This window comes from Lytechinus pictus, chromosome 1 (assembly GCF_037042905.1).
Source record: "Lytechinus pictus isolate F3 Inbred chromosome 1, Lp3.0, whole genome shotgun sequence".
NCBI classification, from domain to species: Eukaryota; Metazoa; Echinodermata; class Echinoidea; order Temnopleuroida; family Toxopneustidae; genus Lytechinus; species Lytechinus pictus.
In genome coordinates this window covers 14,754,048-14,773,006 of record NC_087245.1, presented here as the reverse complement: position 1 = coordinate 14,773,006, position 18,959 = coordinate 14,754,048, and the positions used below count along the sequence as shown (strand labels likewise).

At 35.7% G+C, this 18,959-nt stretch overlaps 1 protein-coding gene across 1 annotated transcript; it reads right to left on the bottom strand.

Moving 5' to 3' along the window:
- Positions 1–1,458: 1,458 nt before the first annotated feature.
- LOC129257969 (stromal cell-derived factor 2-like) lies at positions 1,459–16,899 on the bottom strand. The gene is made up of 6 exons (XM_054896422.2): positions 16,430–16,899; positions 12,842–12,957; positions 10,760–10,842; positions 8,194–8,333; positions 5,817–5,898; positions 1,459–5,087 (listed from the first exon to the last, which is right to left on the bottom strand). Exons 1-6 carry the CDS (start codon positions 16,518–16,520, stop codon positions 4,940–4,942), a joined length of 660 nt encoding a protein of 219 aa, XP_054752397.2. The 5' UTR covers positions 16,521–16,899; the 3' UTR covers positions 1,459–4,939.
- Positions 16,900–18,959: the final 2,060 nt, after the last annotated feature.

The following is an 18,959-nucleotide window of genomic DNA, read 5'->3' as shown; positions in this document are numbered from 1 at the left end:
CCAATATTTTTGTTACTTTTTCTGCTATTCATTATTTTTACAATAAACTTTTGTCAGGGTGAACCTCCCCTTTAACTTTCTTTTAATAAGCAGCCCATTAATATGATAAATGGTTCATCTTCAATCGTATCTATCAATCATCTTCAAACAGGAAGCTTCGGATCTGTGTCTCTTAAAGGGGAATTTTACCCTACTGGCGATAAGTTTGTTAGAAAAATACCAGAAAAAATATATTGCTGAAGATTTGAGGAAAATCCATAAAGATTAAGAGTTATTAAAATTTTAGGTTATTTGATTTATGACATCATATACGAGCAGCTGCCCCATATGTTATGTCATATAAAATAATTTTTTTTAATGGTTCATGATGACTGAAAATTTTCTTCTTTCAGTTGAGGGTGTGAAATAATTTGCTTATTGATATAATGAAGATACAATAAAACCCATTTTCATTTTTTGATAAAATTACTTTAGTTGACTTTTTAATTCACGTTACATGGGAAGCTGTTCGCATATGATGTCACAAATTCTACTAATTTTTTTTTTTAATTTGATTTTCCTCAAACTTTCACCAACATTTTTTCTTATTTTTTTTTCCCTTTAAGATAATTTTCTGAAGAATTTTGGTCTGGCAGGTGTTTCACAAAGTTGTTCGTAAGTTATGAGCGACTTTACGAACGACTGATGACTCTTTATTATGATATACCGGTAAACCAAATCTCTGATGTTAGGGTCACCAGTCATTCGTAAAGTCGTTCATATCTTGCTAACAGCTTTATGAAATGCCCACCAGGTAATTCATTATTTTATTTGTTTGGAATTTTAAGCTGAAACCATTAGTTAATATAAAAGTATTTTCTTTACGTGTATAGGTCTTATAGATGATTCTAGTCTGTCCTTTGCAGTAACATTCCTAGTAATTGGAGTTTTGTTCATTGAAAACACTGGCTTCGTCAATATTTTATATTAGGATCGACGACTAAAGAAAGTGCCCTCACCATGTTGTAATGAAATAGAGCAGAGTATTAGAAAGGTCACTTTCAGGAAAGATTAATGATGTAAAGGAATAATCCTCATCATTCATTATCACTCTTGTTCTTTAAATCCTGTTGCTTTATGAATTCACTTTCTCTCATTTTCGTATTCATAAATATTTCGTGCAATTATGAAATTTAACCTTATCTCTTTCCCCCAACTTTGTATTAAGTGAACATTGAGAAGTTTAATGATGTACTTCCATAGCAATCCACTAACATTGTTAACATGAAAAGCAAAAAGGTTCCTATAGTAATGCTTTCTCTGATTATCCTCAATTTTACACCTTCTTTTTACTATCCCATGACATCTCTCCTGTGACTGAAACCATTACAATTCCTGAGCAATCACATCACACATTATTAAGCACTCCCCCTTCCGAATAACAATGTTTACCATCACAAAACAAAAAAGATTTAATACTTTTCTTCATGTGACGTGTTAATGATTTAATGTAATTATCTTTGCAGTAATAAAAATCATTGAAACAAATAGACAAAATTTATCACATTGAAGGCACAATAACAATAAAATAACTTCATAATCCCCCATTTTTATATAAATTCAAGATAGACAAGTGTTCATTATGTACTGAAACATCATCCATAACTGATAGCATATATCTGGCACTATGCCCTATGAAAGTGATTTAATATTTATAAGAAACCCTCCAACATAAGTGATTCTAAATAACACTTTAAAATACTTTCTACAATACAGCATACTTGCGAAAAAAGGTGAATCATATAGCAACACGTTCAAATGTTCCTTTTATTTCACATGATGAAATGCCTTTTCAATGATGAGAAGCTGTAAATGGTCTTTTGTATTCCATACATTCCTTTCCTACATTGTCTTGACAAAAATTTTCTTAATGAATAAATTCTTAATCATTCAGCTTATGCATAAATAAATAAAGCAAAGGGCTCACACTGATAGAAATCTTGAATATTATCTGTTAAAAAATAAATGTAAGGAATTTTACAATACAAAAGTCCATGTAGACTTTACTCTTCATATCCTTTAGGGTTTTCATATTCTTTAGTGTCGATCAGACATGTCCGGTCTAGATGGCGATTCATGGCGGGATGCCCCCTTAAAGTTGGATGCAATAGGAGTATTTAATTAAAGAGTTTGGCCAATTCGCTTTTGGTGGTTTACAAAGTTTTGCAATCTCTTTTGACTTGTGCTTGCCTAACATAGCAATACATACCATGTAACCCATTGTAAAACAAACTGGCCAACTCGAACAAAATGCCGTTCCCCGCCATCTAAACCGGCAATGCGTGAATGCCCCTTGATAGTCACTGCTTATAGACAACCCCCCATGGCTTCAATTTTTACTGCTAATGTTCATTTGTTACCACATACATGTACAAAAATGGTGATAACTGACATAATTATACTGATACATATCCAATGTGATGAACCAAATTGTTGAAATAAAATGTTTAACAAATTATTAGTTCATACTTTCAAGGGTATCATCTGGGTACACAAAGTGTTGTCCGAATAACGTTCATCTTCCTTGGCAAAATAATATGACAGAGGTTAAATAAAGTAATTTACACTCTACAAAGTACAATGTACAGACATTACTGTCAAGCATAAATAACATGTACATCTAATGCAGAAAATAGTTATGCTAGGAATGGTGTATTTGAAATGACTTTATGGACTGAAAATGAGAAATCATATTTAATTTACTAAATAGCATGTTTCTTACATCTGGTTAAGAAATTAAAAGACTTCCTCCAGTACCGTACCATACATCTCTTCACAGTTCCATACAAGCATTGAAAATTCATCACACAAGTGACACAAACTTTAACATCACACTGAAGCACCAGAGTTTAGATTTATGTGTTCATATCCTTTTGCTTCATCTTTTTCATGCTTGAGAGAGAATCAAAGTACAACACTTGTTAACACCTTTCATAGAGCTAAAACACAGAAGATCATGGAGTCAAACATCAGTGTTTACCTTTACACCAACCTTTATATTTTGTGCCTAGCATATACAGTGATATTTACACAACATAATTACACGAACCTGAACACCCTTCTTACTGAACAGTGCATTAACACCATTCTCAATCTCATCACCTGACACACTGTGCTAAGTATGTAGACTTCTGGTTCGTTGATAGACAAGAAATATAACCAAATCAACATGAATTATGCAAGATTTGAAGGCAAAAGTGAATGTGATTATGAGAACAGAATCAAGTTGAATATTTTGCTATATAAATAGGTGAAACAATTTTCATACATTAATTTACCTTAGTAATCAAATTTGATCTTTCAAATTGCAACAGTAATTTAGTAAAAACTTTACGATTCACGTTTACACCATATATCTCACCAGTGACCAATCAGGGACAAGGGACAATTCAGAGACCAGTTTCACAAAACTGTCATTTTGCAAACGATGTTAACTACATGTGGCAAACAGTGGCAACCTTCATTTTGATTGGCTAATTGATCGTGAAGTACATTTTCTCCTGTTTTTTAAACATTCTGAGAAATAGAAGGACTTGAGATTATTATTATCAATAATAATGTATTCCTATATAACTAGCGAGAGATGGGGAGTCGGGATGTAATACATAGGACATACTTAAACTTTAATAATGTAGTAAAGCCTTCGGAAGAAAGAAACTTGACTAATGTGAATATTTACACGTTAGCATTCAATTCGGAAAAGTAGTAAAATATTTGAAATCAATGAATTAAAATGACATATGAAAGGAATGAAAGATACCATTTTCAGGTCAAAAGACAGGAAAAGTGGTTGAATCATTTTTTTCTGTACACTAGCCCAGATGTCATTTGTTTGCAAAATAACAGCTACTCTCTATGGAATGGATGTCAAAAGTTTTCGAAAAGACCCTGACAATATTGAATAATCAAAGGAGCTAAGAATATAATGAACATTAAAAATAAGTAATGTGTGGTGAATAGAAATTTTACGAGATAAGGAATGTCGAATGTTGAATGACATCTGGTAACCTAACACATATATTGTTGAATCATTAACAATCATACTCCTCTTATATACGGTTTACTCTCTAGTGTCAGTTTTCATTAGGATTTCAACACCATCAGAAGGGTTCACCATGAAGCAGGTTTTGTTTCTACTAGTACTTCCAATGAAAACTGGAGACAGCCAGACATAAACCATGGGGACAACTTCTCCATAGACAACATACAGTACATGTATCCACTTACTGTTTATTTGGCATAAGGGTGTTGGCTTGCCAACCAGAGAGATAATATTTTTCTCACTCCTAATAATCAAAACCACATAATTTTTCTAAAAATGACCTGGTTCTCTGTATTAAACTAGGAAACAATTCATTATAGCTTAAAATGCTATGAAAAAACAAAAATGTAAACTTTCTATCCCTGCAACCATAAGTTGTGCAAATGTTGTAAATGCAGCAGAGTAATACATAAGAGGGGGGGGGGGCGGGGTAAAGAAGAAGAGAATGCTGTGTACATAAAGCACCAGTATTGAGATGTTCTATAAATTCATAATATTCCCATGACCCTGATTAAATAAAAGACAAAATCTTTAGGATCCATTGATCTGAAATGTTAACCTGAATCCAGAGGTCATTCCTCAAATGCCACAGTTTTTGCAAAGTCAATTGTATACATTCAATTTCAAGAATTTTTTTCCTCCCTCACCAAAAATCCTTGTTTCAAATCCTTGTTATGTAGCGTCAAATTGTAAGTTTGGCATGTTTAGATTTAATCACATTTTTAGGTTAAGAGTACATAAATAGAATTCATGCCCTTATGAATCTAAAGACAGTTTGTTCATCAAAGAAATCAAATTTCTTGACCCAAATAATTCTTACAATGCCAATAGTCTTTTGAATAGAATCTGTGATATCCATTAGCTCGCTCTGAAACTTTCTGATGGCTTGACAAAGATGCCTTCCCCAACCTTCCATTGGTTGGCATTGCTCAGTGATGATAAAGCACATATCTCTTTCTGGCCATGGATGGGTCTACCATAGACTTGCCCTGACATACTGAGATAACTGGAGATTGAAAGAAGAATAAACTCTGTATTAAAATACAGATTAAGCTGTATATACATGTATATATAGGCTGCTCACTGGAGGTCACCTAAGAAGAATGACCTTTGTAAATGGTGGCACTCCAAAATGAAAACCAAAGTGCCGCAGCCACTTTGATTGACATCAGCTGAAGTCCCTAAACTACTCAAAATCATCCCAGATGTACACATAAAGCTGAAACATATGGCCTGAAAATGATTGAAAATTGTATCACTGCTGTAGAAAAAGATATATGAATCAAGACTATCAATAAAAAATACATGAGTCTCTGACAGTACACACAATTTGTGATTGGCTTCCTTGGAATGTAGGTCCGGTTATTTATTTTTTTCCAATGGTAACACAGGAAATTGTCTGAAGAGGCTTGATGATAATGTAAGTACATGTGTGTGTGTAAAGTATATTTGAGGGGAAACCAGAAAAACCTCTCAATAAATGCACATGCTTTACATGAATATCTTTCCTGATTTAGTTCTACCAAAAAACATAATGCCAATAATCAAACACACTGTTCTGAGCATTACAGGTCAGTGTTTCTTAAAAGTGCTGAAATTCAATTAAAACTGACAAGCATTTTTATTTTAAAAAATATCTCCACACCCTTTGAAGTCTTTTGCAGCTTTTCTGGTGGTATGTATAAAATTTATTTACAATGGAACCCTATGATAAGTAGAAAAAACAACAACTTACATTTCTGTGGCTACATGTTTGAATCTAACTAGTTCATTCCTCTTCCAGCTTGACGTAGAACATACCACTGCCCAGTTGTCACCTACAAGACATGAATACACAAGAAATACATATATCAATCAATAATTTTCATTAAAAAAAAATCTCTTTTGTGTTTACATTGTAGCTGAGAAAGCTAATATAGGTGCAATTTCTCAAGTTCTACCTCTATGATCAGTGATAATGCAGGGCTCGATTTTAGCGGGAGCCCGGTGGCAAAAGGCTCCCTAAAACCTCTGCGGGCTCCTTAGAAAGTAATTGAAAAAGCCCGGTGGGCTCCCTAAGATTTTCTAGTACCAGCCACCAAAAAAGCAATTTCTTACCAGCACACTAATCCATGCTTTATAAGTCTAAATTATGTTTTCAAAATCATAAAAAACCTTGAAAATAGCGAAAATAGCGAGTTTCAAATTGCTTAGCTGCGTCTTTTTTTCTGTACCACGTTTTTCCACACACATGGTACCTATGGAAAAAAGAATCGGGCTACACCGGTGCGAGAAACAGTTGCATGTACAGGGGTCCATTATCATTTACGCCGTGTGTAATTTCCAATGCACACATTTCCCTTAGGGATATCACGATTCTGTGTCATGTAGACTTCGGCTCTGCTTGTCAAAAGGGCGCCTATTAACATCCAAAATAACTTACCTCGGTAGTGAATTATTCCTGAAAAATCTTTTGTTTAATTTTTTCAAGGGAGGGGGTAAATATCAGACAGTAAATCATCAAACATGGCAACATCTGATTTTAGGAGGCCGTCGGATTTTACTCACGCACGCACTGACACTTGTGCAAGTCGGAGCTCTCTCTCTCTGCCTGAGCTCTGGGGGACAATTCGGTCAGTAAAGGCCTCAATGATGGTGATTTTCTGTTTCAGATAGAGTTTACATTTCAGGTTTTTTTTTTTAAACTACCAATAAAGTTGGATGGTTTCTTCATTGTGATATATATTTAAGTTATTGATGAATACTTTTTCACCGAATTTAGACTCCCCCATAGAAAAATGCAATTTTCGTGGAGATCTGCGTTTTCAAAGAACTGCAGGAAAAGTTAGGGTACATGCATGTACATGTAACATGTGCCTACATGTGACATACTTAGCCTGTGTGGTTTTTGTACTGATATAAACACAATATTTGGAGTAGAAATTAGATGATGAATTAATTTTTTTAACATATACATGTATATCCAAGTCCACCGCACAGTCACACCCACACAAACACACACCAACCCACATCCATGATTCAGCATGAAAAAAAAATCAATTTTGTTTATGTATTTAATTTATTTCCTTTTTTTTTTTTTTTTTTTTTTTTTTTGAGGGGGGGGGGCATTAAAAATTAAAAAAAAAAGTCATTGACTTATGTGTTTGTGACCGGTGTCTAAGTGTGTTGGGGTGTCAAAATCTGATTTACCCTGAATAAATACAACTGGTGCTGGTGATTATTAAACAAAAAACGTATCGTGATGGTGTGCTTTAATATTTTAATAGGTAATGACCAGTATTATTCCAAAAAAAGGGATAAACTTGGGCTCCTTAAAACCCATGCGGGCTCCCTAAAAAAGTGCTTGAGGAGCCCGGCTGGCTCCCTAAGAAAAAAGTAAAGGTCAGGCCCTGTAATGTCGAGTTTTGACAACAGTTTTATATAATAAAGCAATGTTTTGGAAAACATTAATGATTATTCAAAAAATAATTGAACTTTCATTCTGCACATGATGGATTTTTAATAAAATTATTCAGACAAAACAGAAATGGATCTCTCCATGGTTCTCCAAACAGAATATGGTTATGAAACAACCAAACATTGGAAGGGTATGGACAAGTTTTCTTTTCTATTCGATTGCACTGCCAAATTGGTATCATGCAAATGAAAATTGAATGTCTGTTAGTATCAACTACATGTACATGTCATTTAGGCATAGTTATCTTTTCCCACAAACTCCGGTCATCTTTATAGAGAGATGCATACTTTTGGAAATTAGAATCAGGGAGCATTTGCAAGTGACATCGAGCATGGACAGCTCAACCCTTATGGCCAGTGTCCAGGTCCCACCTAAGACCCTGGAAGATTTGGGTTGCTAGATGCCATCAGTAGATGACATTTTCAAGAAACAATGGAATCGCGAGTATTGGAATATCTGTCGCTATCTTTGTTATTAATATAAAGCTATAGAGTAAATCTGATAGGGCACCATACTACCTTTCTTTCTCCTCAAATTCTTTTGCTCCCTCATTTATTTTTCGTCAAATGTGCAATATAAGATCATTGGAACACTCATCTATGTCTATTTCTTAAATTTCATTCAGATTTTTTCATGAGGTCTTAATTAGGCATACCTTCATCTCCATTCCCATTTTCTCCAAAGCAGCTAACCTCCTGGTTTGATGAAAGCGGTGACTGGAAATGATGACTGTGAAGATTGCGTTTGGTTGCTATGTGTTGAAGTCGTATCGTGCTTCCACATTTAACTGGTTCTCTGATCAATGATACAATAAAGAGGGAGAAACGGTTAGGATGATAATATGGTTAATATTCTATACCTCCACATGAAAAGCAACGGCTTTAATAGCTACAGATTTATGATTTAAACAAAAACTTGACATCATATTGCTTTGAAATAAAGATACATAAAACAGGAGGAGACTCTTGATTGTGCAGCAAATAAACACAGATGGAACATGGTTAATTTCGTATGGTAAATAATCAATTATCATGAATTTTAATTCCATTTCTTGAATTGAATCCAAATATTATCATTGAATACTTCATATCTCATTTAAAACTTGAGATAGACTAGGTCTCCCTTTTCTGCTTTCATGTGTGTGACAGTGTAACCTTTCCATTCAATTAAGATTTTCAATACTGTGCTACCTGTGTCTACCTTTTCTTATACCACCCCCCCCATCTTTTCTAGTTTTAACATCGAGCAGATCAAACTTTTTTAGAGAAACATTCTCTGCCCCTTCATATCTATGATCAGAAGGTTCACTAACTGCCCTTTCACAAGGTAAAAAAAAATCAGAATTTGAATGATTCGGTCACTTTATATTTCAATTTTTGAAGCACTAAATAATTTTTTTCGAATGCAATTTTTTCTGGGCTTCATTTTTGTAACATATCACAGACACAGGTGACAAGTGTGACCTTCTAGCTCAGATTTTTTAAAAGTCAAACCAATGTTAACCAATCACTTTAATATCAAATATTTAGCACGTGTGAAACCAAACTAGAACATGATTAGAATAACGAACGCTAATCACTTTAACAATTACAATAATCATTACAAAAAAGATGATTCAAGATTCACGTGTGAAAAGGCCCTACATGACTTTACAACCATGAAGACTAGACTTTTAATCCCTTATCACTATTTGCCCATCACAAATATTATGCAACCCTAGAGATGATAATAGCAGATTTTTCTTGGTATGTATACATGTATTATGTAACACAGCCAATACAGAAAGAGCTATTATCCACTATCCTTGTACATTTCGCCCTATCAATAACATGTGTGAATCCCTGATCTACATGCACATACACTCACATGTGTGTGCATACATTTACATGTATGTTTACACTCCTGGTCCAGGTGCGCATAAAAGGTTTCATGTCTACTACACTCATGGAGGTACATGTGACCATCCTCCAAAATAGGAGCAAGATAACACAAAGGAACCCAGACAATGCCTATTATCATAGGTGCTATTGTGCCTTATTCAGTGGGGGGTCATTCAAAGGCTTCAGACCCTATGAACAGTGTTTGTCCCAAGATGAGATCGAGGAGTGTGTTTGTACAGGTCACTTGATATTTATCATTTGGTATTGGTCATACCATATATCTGTTATCATGGCCCTATCACGTAGGTCACTAGAACATAGATCACAAGGTACAGAATTCACATGCACTTTGGCAAGGCATGATTGACCTCCATTTATTACACGTAACCAAGGTGAAAGGGGACCTTGGCAGGAATTTATTCCTTGAAAATCAAAAGTAAGGTACATCAATTAGCAGCTATAGATGCTAAAGCCAGGGTAAAAATTGAAGGGCTCTAAGAGCATCATACCCGACAGTCATTAACGATATACATGTAAAGCTAAACCTCACTGGTAATATCAACGACATGTAGCAGACATTTGACCTGAGTGAACTCATGGACCCAAGAACTACAGGAAGACAGAATTTATCCTAGGAAAGAGGCTTATTCTAAGGTAAATCACTTCTCCCTGAAAGATTGAACTTCTGATCCTTGAAAACCCAAACAGCCTCTTTCTATTTTGTCTAAGCTTTGAATTTTGTTGCGTTGATCATCACATTCCAAATTTTTTCCTATAACTTCACAGTTAAGAAAAGGTGTCTGTAGATTTCGGAAGATAACACTTGGGTTTTAAATGAAGTTACAACACACCAAATGAAAGAAAATTAAAATATTCTGGGTTGAACTTGATGTGCAGATTATGCACTAAACACTATGATGCATGCAGGCCTAGTATCTCTTTTCTCCTACATTTATTTCCTTGTTTTTTTCTTGAAATTTGTCTAAATTTCAATGCTTTTTTAAAGCTCCTACATCCACTTTTCTTTCTCTCAACATCAAATAATCCTAATTTGTAGACCCTTTCAACGTACTGATATTAATACAAAAACATTGCCAAATAATAAGAAACACTCAGAGGAAGAGTTTTAAGTTTCCATCCCCCCAAATACCCAAATGAGATTAATATAGATCTACGTGTAGTTCAGCATTCATACAAGTCATTCATATCATAACCTAGTGAACTGCAGAAATAAATATCTTTAATTTGAAGAAAAAGGGAACATGAATTTAAAAAAGGGTTTAAATCACAATAAAAATCTAAAAAGTTAAACTGAAAAGAAAATACTCCATAACTACTTACCCTCTAACACAATTCTTATCAAGTTTGCCTTTTATTTGCCAATAACTATTTTGATCAGTAGTTGAATCGACAGCTGTAACAGACTACAAGAAGAAAATAGGACAGAAACATTTAGATTAGATCTGTGGAAAAGCAGAACAGCAATCATGGCTACCTACAGGCTGCAAAATTATGTGCAAGTAAATATTTGTACAACTACAAGGGAAAGGAAAATACATTTAACAACTAAACAGCGAGAAAATAATTATCAGATCAACAAGGGGGTCAACTCTTTTTTTTAAATGGTTAATTAACTTTGAAGCTGCACAATGATGGAATTAATCATTAACCTATTAAACACACTCTCACCTACACATTGTGTGCTCAGTTAATGGCTCAATAAAGAACTAAAATACATGCCACATACAGCCAATCTATTGATTAGGCTTATGGCAAAGTCGTTTCATATTGATTTCATGTAGGAAATAGAGGATATGTTTCCTTTATACATGTAGATTCAATTCATATTTACAGCTAATTGAATTATTTTGACAAACACATTTCATTTTCAATAAGACAAGCCATTCATAACAGGAAATAATGATAGAACATACACATGCCTCAAGTGCTTCATAGGCTGTATTATGTTCATAACATATTTTTAATCTATATTCCACATAAATCAAGAATCTTGCTACGGGTGGTTGAAATTAATCTAATGATGAACTGTACTGTACATATAGTGTGACAGGACTGAGTACTGTTGTGTATAAATGATGGTTTCAAATATATAATGTAAACAAAATAAAATAGACATTTTGTTTCAGGAAATAAACAAAATTAGATATCATAAAGAAATTTGCTTCCTCTAGCCATGCTATGCTAACATTTATGAAAGACAGGAAAGTAATTTTCAGATAGTATATTAAAGCCATTAAAGACAGGCTGCACTATGTTCATAACACTTTTAGATTTATATTCTACAATTCTACTTAAAGAATTAATCATGAGATGAACTGTACTTCTGACTTATTCAGTTCTGTTATGTGTTAAAGTGATGTTTTCAGATGCACAATAGAAAATAAATGAGGCATGCATACTATCATCGACTTTGTGATTTCTCTACCCATGCTAAACAATCATAATTTATGAAATAAAACTTATTTTTATTTGTAAATTCAATCAATCAAGTTATAATACTATGTGATATTTTAAAATGTAGATTCATACATGTATTGTTATGTGGTGCTGTTGTCCCATATTTTATTTTGTTTCTTAAATTTAAGACACTACATGTCTGATGGACAGCAACACCACTGCACCTAAAAACAAATACTAGGCGCCAGGTCTGCTAATATTGTCACGTTTAACAATATCAAAAGCTGGAATGTCCAACCTATATGTAGTACATGTATCTTCTTTAAAGGTCAAGTCAATCCCAGAAAAATATTTATTTGAATAAATAGAGAAAAATAAAACAAGCATATTGCTGAAAATTTCATCAAAATCTGATGTAAAATAAGAAACTTTTGACATTTTAAAGTTACTCTTATTTTTAACAAAACAGTTATGCATAACTCAGTGACATGCAAATGAGACAGTCAACGATGTCCCTCACTATTTCATTTTTTTAATTGTCTGAATTACAAAATATTTCATTTTTTACAGATTTGACATTAAAGGCCAACTTGACTGAACCATATTAGAATAATGCTAATTCAAGATGTTCAGGGAGGAATTAATCTTTGTTTCACTTGACAATGAGAAAATTAGAACATTTAACATTTCATATAATAAAATACAAAAGAAATAGTGACTGGATGACGTCATCACTCAGTCTCATTTGCATACCGACCAAGATGTGCACATTACTGTTTTGTGAAATTAAGCAAAACTTTAAAATGTCATAACTTTCTTATTTTACATGCGATTTTGAAGAAATTGTCAGTGTTATGCTCGTATATTTTTATCTTCTTATTCAAATCAACTTTTCAGTGGGGTGGACTTGTCCTTCAAATTAAATCCAGAGATCACTTTGGAAATTGATTTAGAATGTCATTCCCACCTCAGTCACCAAAATAATTTTCAGGTTATCATACTTACTTGTTGACCACTTCCAGAACCATAATGTATATCATGTGAATGTAATCTGGCACCATATTTTTGGTTGATAAGCTTTACTATTGATCCACAGGTCACATACTCGTATTCCATTTGTGCTGTAAAGAGAGATTTAAAAAAAACACTATTCAAAAAGAGCTCAAAAGAACGAACGTTTGGAGATATTGGGCAAACCATCACTCTTTCAATGAACTCGTTAACTGGCACTGACATATTAAAAAATTACCCCCCCCTACTTTGTCTCAGAAATTTTGTTAAACTCCCATCAACAGTATGGTGCAAGTCGGATGTACGTCTACAACATAAATGCCAGAAATCTTGCATCTAGAGCAAGGGACCAAATGCAAAAAATGGTTAAAAATGTATGTAAGTATTCTTGTGTCACCCCTTGTTCTTGTTGCTTTTTTGTCAACCAGGATTCGCTGCGGGTTCTTCGTTATGAAAAATTGCAACTGGACATTTGTAAAAAAAAAAAAAGAATTAGCACAAGACTGAGTGTATCAATAGGCAGTGGTTACATGTTCTTTGCAGTCTTTTTACTGACATTTAGCATAAAAAGCAAAGACAGCCATAACCTGCAGGCTGTTCAGCAAAGTGTTAGATTATTATGTGACACCTAGCCATAGCCAGGAGGCTTCATCAGCTTCAGGTTAAAGCTGCCACTCAGAGAGCAGACAACGCCAACCAACATGTCCAAAAAGGCGAAAGTTCAAAATCAACTTTCCTTTTTAATACTCTTATACGAATAGTGCAGTGGGTTCTTAACGTGCAAAGGTGGCGACTCTCCTCTACACGGGGCCTCCATTTAACGTCCTATCCAAGGGACGGAGTGTTTTCCACTGTAAGTGTGACATAGCACGCGTCTATGTAGACAGCTGGCAGCCGTCTGTTTCGAGGAGTTTTTAAACATTTTTTATTTATTTTAAATTTCTCCTCGTACACAGACGGCTCGCTATCGTGGTTCGACAGGCAGATGCTTTACCGACTGAGCCACTTTGCTCTCAATCACTCAATGTCACATTCACGATGCTGAAGGTCGTAAAATCTGAGCTGATCGCATATCCAATCGTATCTTTTTTCATTTAGATCTAACTGTTAAATCTTCTTCCAAATATAAATAGGGTTTAGTCACTTTAGTGACTTGAAAGACATTTACTTTTAAAACAGGGAATGGAGGACATTGTTGAACACACCCTTTGTTATATCCGTGTTTTGTAGCGACAGCGTTTGCAATCATGATCTGATGATTCAAGTTGCAGTTTTTATTTAGAAACCGACATTGAACACACCCTCAAGGCCTCATTCTCATCTCATTCATTTTGGTCCTTTCTTACTCTAAAATTTTGTTTCCTTGGCCATGTTGGTATGCCTTTCTTATGTCTCTCAAGACCAAGTCTCAACCATTTTGACCCCTGCCTAAATTATAAATATCATTGACCTATGATGGGTGTCTGATCAGTCTCACACTCAACCTATTATGCAATATTGACAGCCCTGACATCGCCAAGCATCTACATAGACATAGTAGTGATAGTACATGTATTCTACTTCTAGCAAGCAATATCATTCGCCACTTCATATTCAATCAAATATCTGCATGGTTACTATGATACAAGTTCTGAGCTTTTCTGTCTGAGAAATGGTGGTAAAACACATGGTCATTCCTTAAAGCTAGCCTAGAGAAAAGATATTCGCGTCTTGATGTGCGTAAGTTTTTCTTTGCTAACCGAGACTCGAGTGATAGATGTGTGGAACAGTCTCCCAGAAAATGTAGTTACTGCTTGTTCAGTGATTGCATTTAAGAATAGGCCTAGACTGGATAAGCATTGGGAGAAGATTGCCTATGATTTTGAGTGATTTTCCATTCTCGTGTCTTTTCATGGAATTTTTTGCTGTCTTAGACTTAGTGTCTACGAGTACGAGTACGATAGGCCTACTCTAGACCAAAAGCTTCGGTCTCTGTTAATTTTGGTTGTTCAGCTGAACTCCGTTGGCTTCACTCACCAAATACAGAGACCAAAGTTCTAGCGCGATCTGTACAGGGGACTCAATGGCCATATGTTTATGTACTTAAGATCGGATAAAACGGGGAAGTGAATTTGCGCGACAGCCGAGGTAAGTCACTGTTTTTGTTCCTTTTAACTTGATTTTTCTCGGTTTTTTGGCAATTGATGCCAAGAGGGAATATTAATTTGCATTTTGGTCGCGTGAATTTTCAAAATTTTTACTCATTAAAGACAAAAATTGCAGAGCCCCGACGGGGGGATTTTGCATTGCAAGTTCCCTAATGGTGGCTGCACGCTAGCGAGCCGTCTGTGTATGAGGAGAAATTAAAAAAAAAAAAAATGTTAAAAAACTCCTCGAAACAGACGGCTGCCAGCTGTCTAGGCCTACTCTAGACCAAAAGCTTCAGTCTCTGTATTTTGGTTGTTCCGCTGAACTACGTTGGCTCCACTCACCATACATAGACTGAAGGGGATGGGGCCCCGTACCTACAGCCAACGTATAGTGAACTAGCGTTTTATAGATCGCGATTTAAAACTGTTTTTTAAGCAAAATTGAAAGTTTCATGGTTTCCATTATCAGGGAAATATAAAAAACTTAAGTAATTGCATACCTTGGGCCGGAGTTATTGAAAAAAATCCTCTGGATGATTGAGAAATCTGTCATCTAAGACATTTTCACCTGACCTGACGGTTTTTCTTGCAAGTTGCCATCTTGAATGACGTCATTATCGTTATTAACTTAATGTCTCGAATCGATATATCGCGATTATAACTAGTACTAGTACTAGTATAACTAGTATCGTTTATCTTCGGTTTCGATCGCATATGGAGCAGATCGTATAATATCGAAAGCAATATCGATATCACATTCGTGATTGTTGACGTTCGTTTGTAAATATTTTATAGTTTGGCTGCCATTTTGACCATTTTTATCGTGTTCAACCCAATTAAACATCGGTAAAGTATATTTTTCATGCCTTTTTCATCTATATCGTTTAAAGTATTTTGTTAATGGAATATCAAATTTTAAAAGTTTGTTGTTTATACATCCTTAGATTGTAAATTCGATGTGTAAAATTACATCAAACTTTGGACTGTGAATTGACAAAAGGGAGGGAATGAGAACACATGCGAGCCCACACGTACACCCTACCGTCGGTAAATGGGGATTACAGTAAAATGTCAGAAATTGTTGAATAAATCCCCAGAAACGACGGTTATTCCTGTCTAGGGCCTAGGCCTACTCCTGCCACATAAGTAGCGCATCTAATTTTGTCTGAAGGAGAGCAGCAATAGACATTCTACTTTCGATCGATGAACAGGCTTAGTCCTACAACATCGTTGGAACTTGGAGTAAACTAAACTATCATACTTCAATTCATAAATCATCATGATCATACTTAAGACGTACGCCAAGCAGGGCCCACCAACATCGACAACAAGTCAACAGTCAGTACACCAGCCATCCATCGGCATCACCAATTTTTTTTACAAATTAGCCTAGGGCTAGGCCTACATTCACACTCACAGATTCATTGTTATTCATCTTTCTCTATCTCATTACCTGCTTCTGTCCATGATCTGCTATTTTCTGTTGAAAACAAACAAAATACAGTTAGCACACTGCGGAGAATATCTGTTAAAGACGGCGCCATCGTTCTCGAATATCGGAACCCGAATTGCCCCTATTGCAGTCCAGAGAGTACTGGCTTGCTCAGGTGCAGGCTAGGCGGCCAGGTCAGGCGAGAGATGTCAGGAGATCGCGGTGAGTTCGCAACCGAGTCAGTCCGATACACACATGTGTATTATTGACCAGCCCCTTGATCCGACCAATGAAACAGCTGTACGTACATTTCCGGATTTGGCAGGCCGGTTTATGACCAATTTCTTTTCCTACCAGAGATTGGGGAGAAGAGAGTGATAACGGTTTTAAATCATTGGGCATCTAAATTCCCGCAAAATTAGAAGAATGCCCTCGCAAGCATTGGCGGCGGAAGCCAACAATTTTAGGGGGGACCACACAATTTTTTTGACAAGCCAAAAAAAAAAAAGGTTATTAACCAAAAATTTTAGGGAGACGCAGGAAAAAAAAATTGACAAGCAAAAAAAAAAAAAAAAAGGTTATCAACAAAAAATTTAGGGGGGGATCGTCCCCCCACCTAAAATTTAGGGGGGACACGTCCCCCCGCCCCCCCCCCCCGCTTCCGCCACCTATGCTTGCAAGCTAGGACTAAGAGGAACACTAAAAAAAAAGATCCCTTTTAAACACAAAATCTAATACTGATAAAATTTGACACAATTAATGTTTAGAAAATAATATACTTCTTGCTTCCCTTTCCTAATCTTTATTTTCTCTCCCTTTTCTTTATTCGTCATCGCATCATTATTGCGGGAAGGGGCGGTGGGGCCCAGGGGGCGTGGCCCCAAGCCCAATTTCCATCTGTACATCATGAGTGGGACCACTGATCTGTAGTGATGGAACATGCCAGTTGATGTACTACTGTCATAAAATCAATCAGGGCCGAGACGGGGCCCGACCTTTCATGACCCCCACGGTCGGTGGTGAACTGAAATGGAAATGAAATAATATGTCATTATCTGAAGCAGTAAAAAAATGACGATCGTGACCCTTGGGCATTGAGAGGGTTGGGGAAGGGGTATAGGCCCCGAGGTAGGCCTACTCATTTAACTCTATCTAGGCCGGGGGTGGGGCCTTGGAGCCCCCCCCCCTCAACGATTTGCGTAATAGTTTAGCCGCGCGAAATTTTTTGACTTTTTACTCTCAAGCCTTGTGCATTCTTTGAGACCAAATTGCGACGCCCGGGTACGCGGCGGTTCCGAAATTACGCAACATTTTGTAATTAATGTCAGACCAAAAATTGCTCAAAAACGTGATTTCGTTTACAAAGTCAATGCACTTTGTGCCTTTTCAACAAAAAATCATAAATGTATGATTATTTCTAGTTTTGCTGGTTTAAATTGATTTATTTTATGCTGTTTATGATCTCAAAAGAGTCCCCGACAAAGTGTTCATCGAAAAACAATGAAAAACAAAAGGTCCAAAAACAAAGAAATAATTTGAAAAATACATATAACCCAATACAATACAAGAAATTGACTTTCTGATATCGATATTTTTCACGTTCATTTGAACATCACAAAGAGTTTCTACACCAAATATTAGAACATTTGGAGCTTTATTTAGGGATGATTAGAGGGGAAAAGTATGATTGCATATTACGCATAAATTAGCATAATCAATATTATTCTCCTCGTATGAAATAAATTAATATAGAATTTTGTAGATTATGTCCCAGGCAACCTGCGTGCCAATCCTCGGCGCGACTGCGCGATCGATGGTATAGAAATCTCAAGGTGGGGAGGGAGGGGGGAGCCCCCCCCCCCCCCCGCCAGCCATAATTATGATCCCAAAATACCCCGGCCTCGATATAGGGTTTAGGCCGGTAACTTAATGGATATGTGACTTTCTATATGGAAAAAACTGTATTTCTTAAAACTAAAACGTATGGCTCTTTATGGGAAAATATACACAAATTCTAAAATCACAGTGGATTTGATGTCCGTTAGGTTTCGATAATTCAATTGAATGAGCACCACACTTTGCGGGCTTTTGGGCCGCCGTCTCAAGATTCCCCCAAAATTTAACTTCAATGTCACGTAATAAGGGCAATTAAAAGTCACATTTTCTCCATTGCTATGCGGGTTTTGGGTGGCGATCATTTTTGTCACAAACGACAAATTGGTCTACGCTATTTGTTTCGCTTTGCTTTCTCGTATGATACCAAGCTATAAGACTCTTGTAGGAATAATGTTTGGCAAAGCAAACAAGTTCATCAAGAGTATAAGGTGACAAAAATAAGTACATGATACAAGTAATAATTATCTAATGATTTTTGAGCCGGGGCCCATGCAGGTCGATCTGTACCGTAACTAGCGCATTGCCATTATTGTAGGATTGCCCACAAACACTCAGAATTTAATGTGTCTTTGTATGACCAAGGAGTAGGGTATACGGTCGTAAAAGTTCAATTCGGGGTTCGCGCTATAATATTCTGACAAAAATGAATCAAAGT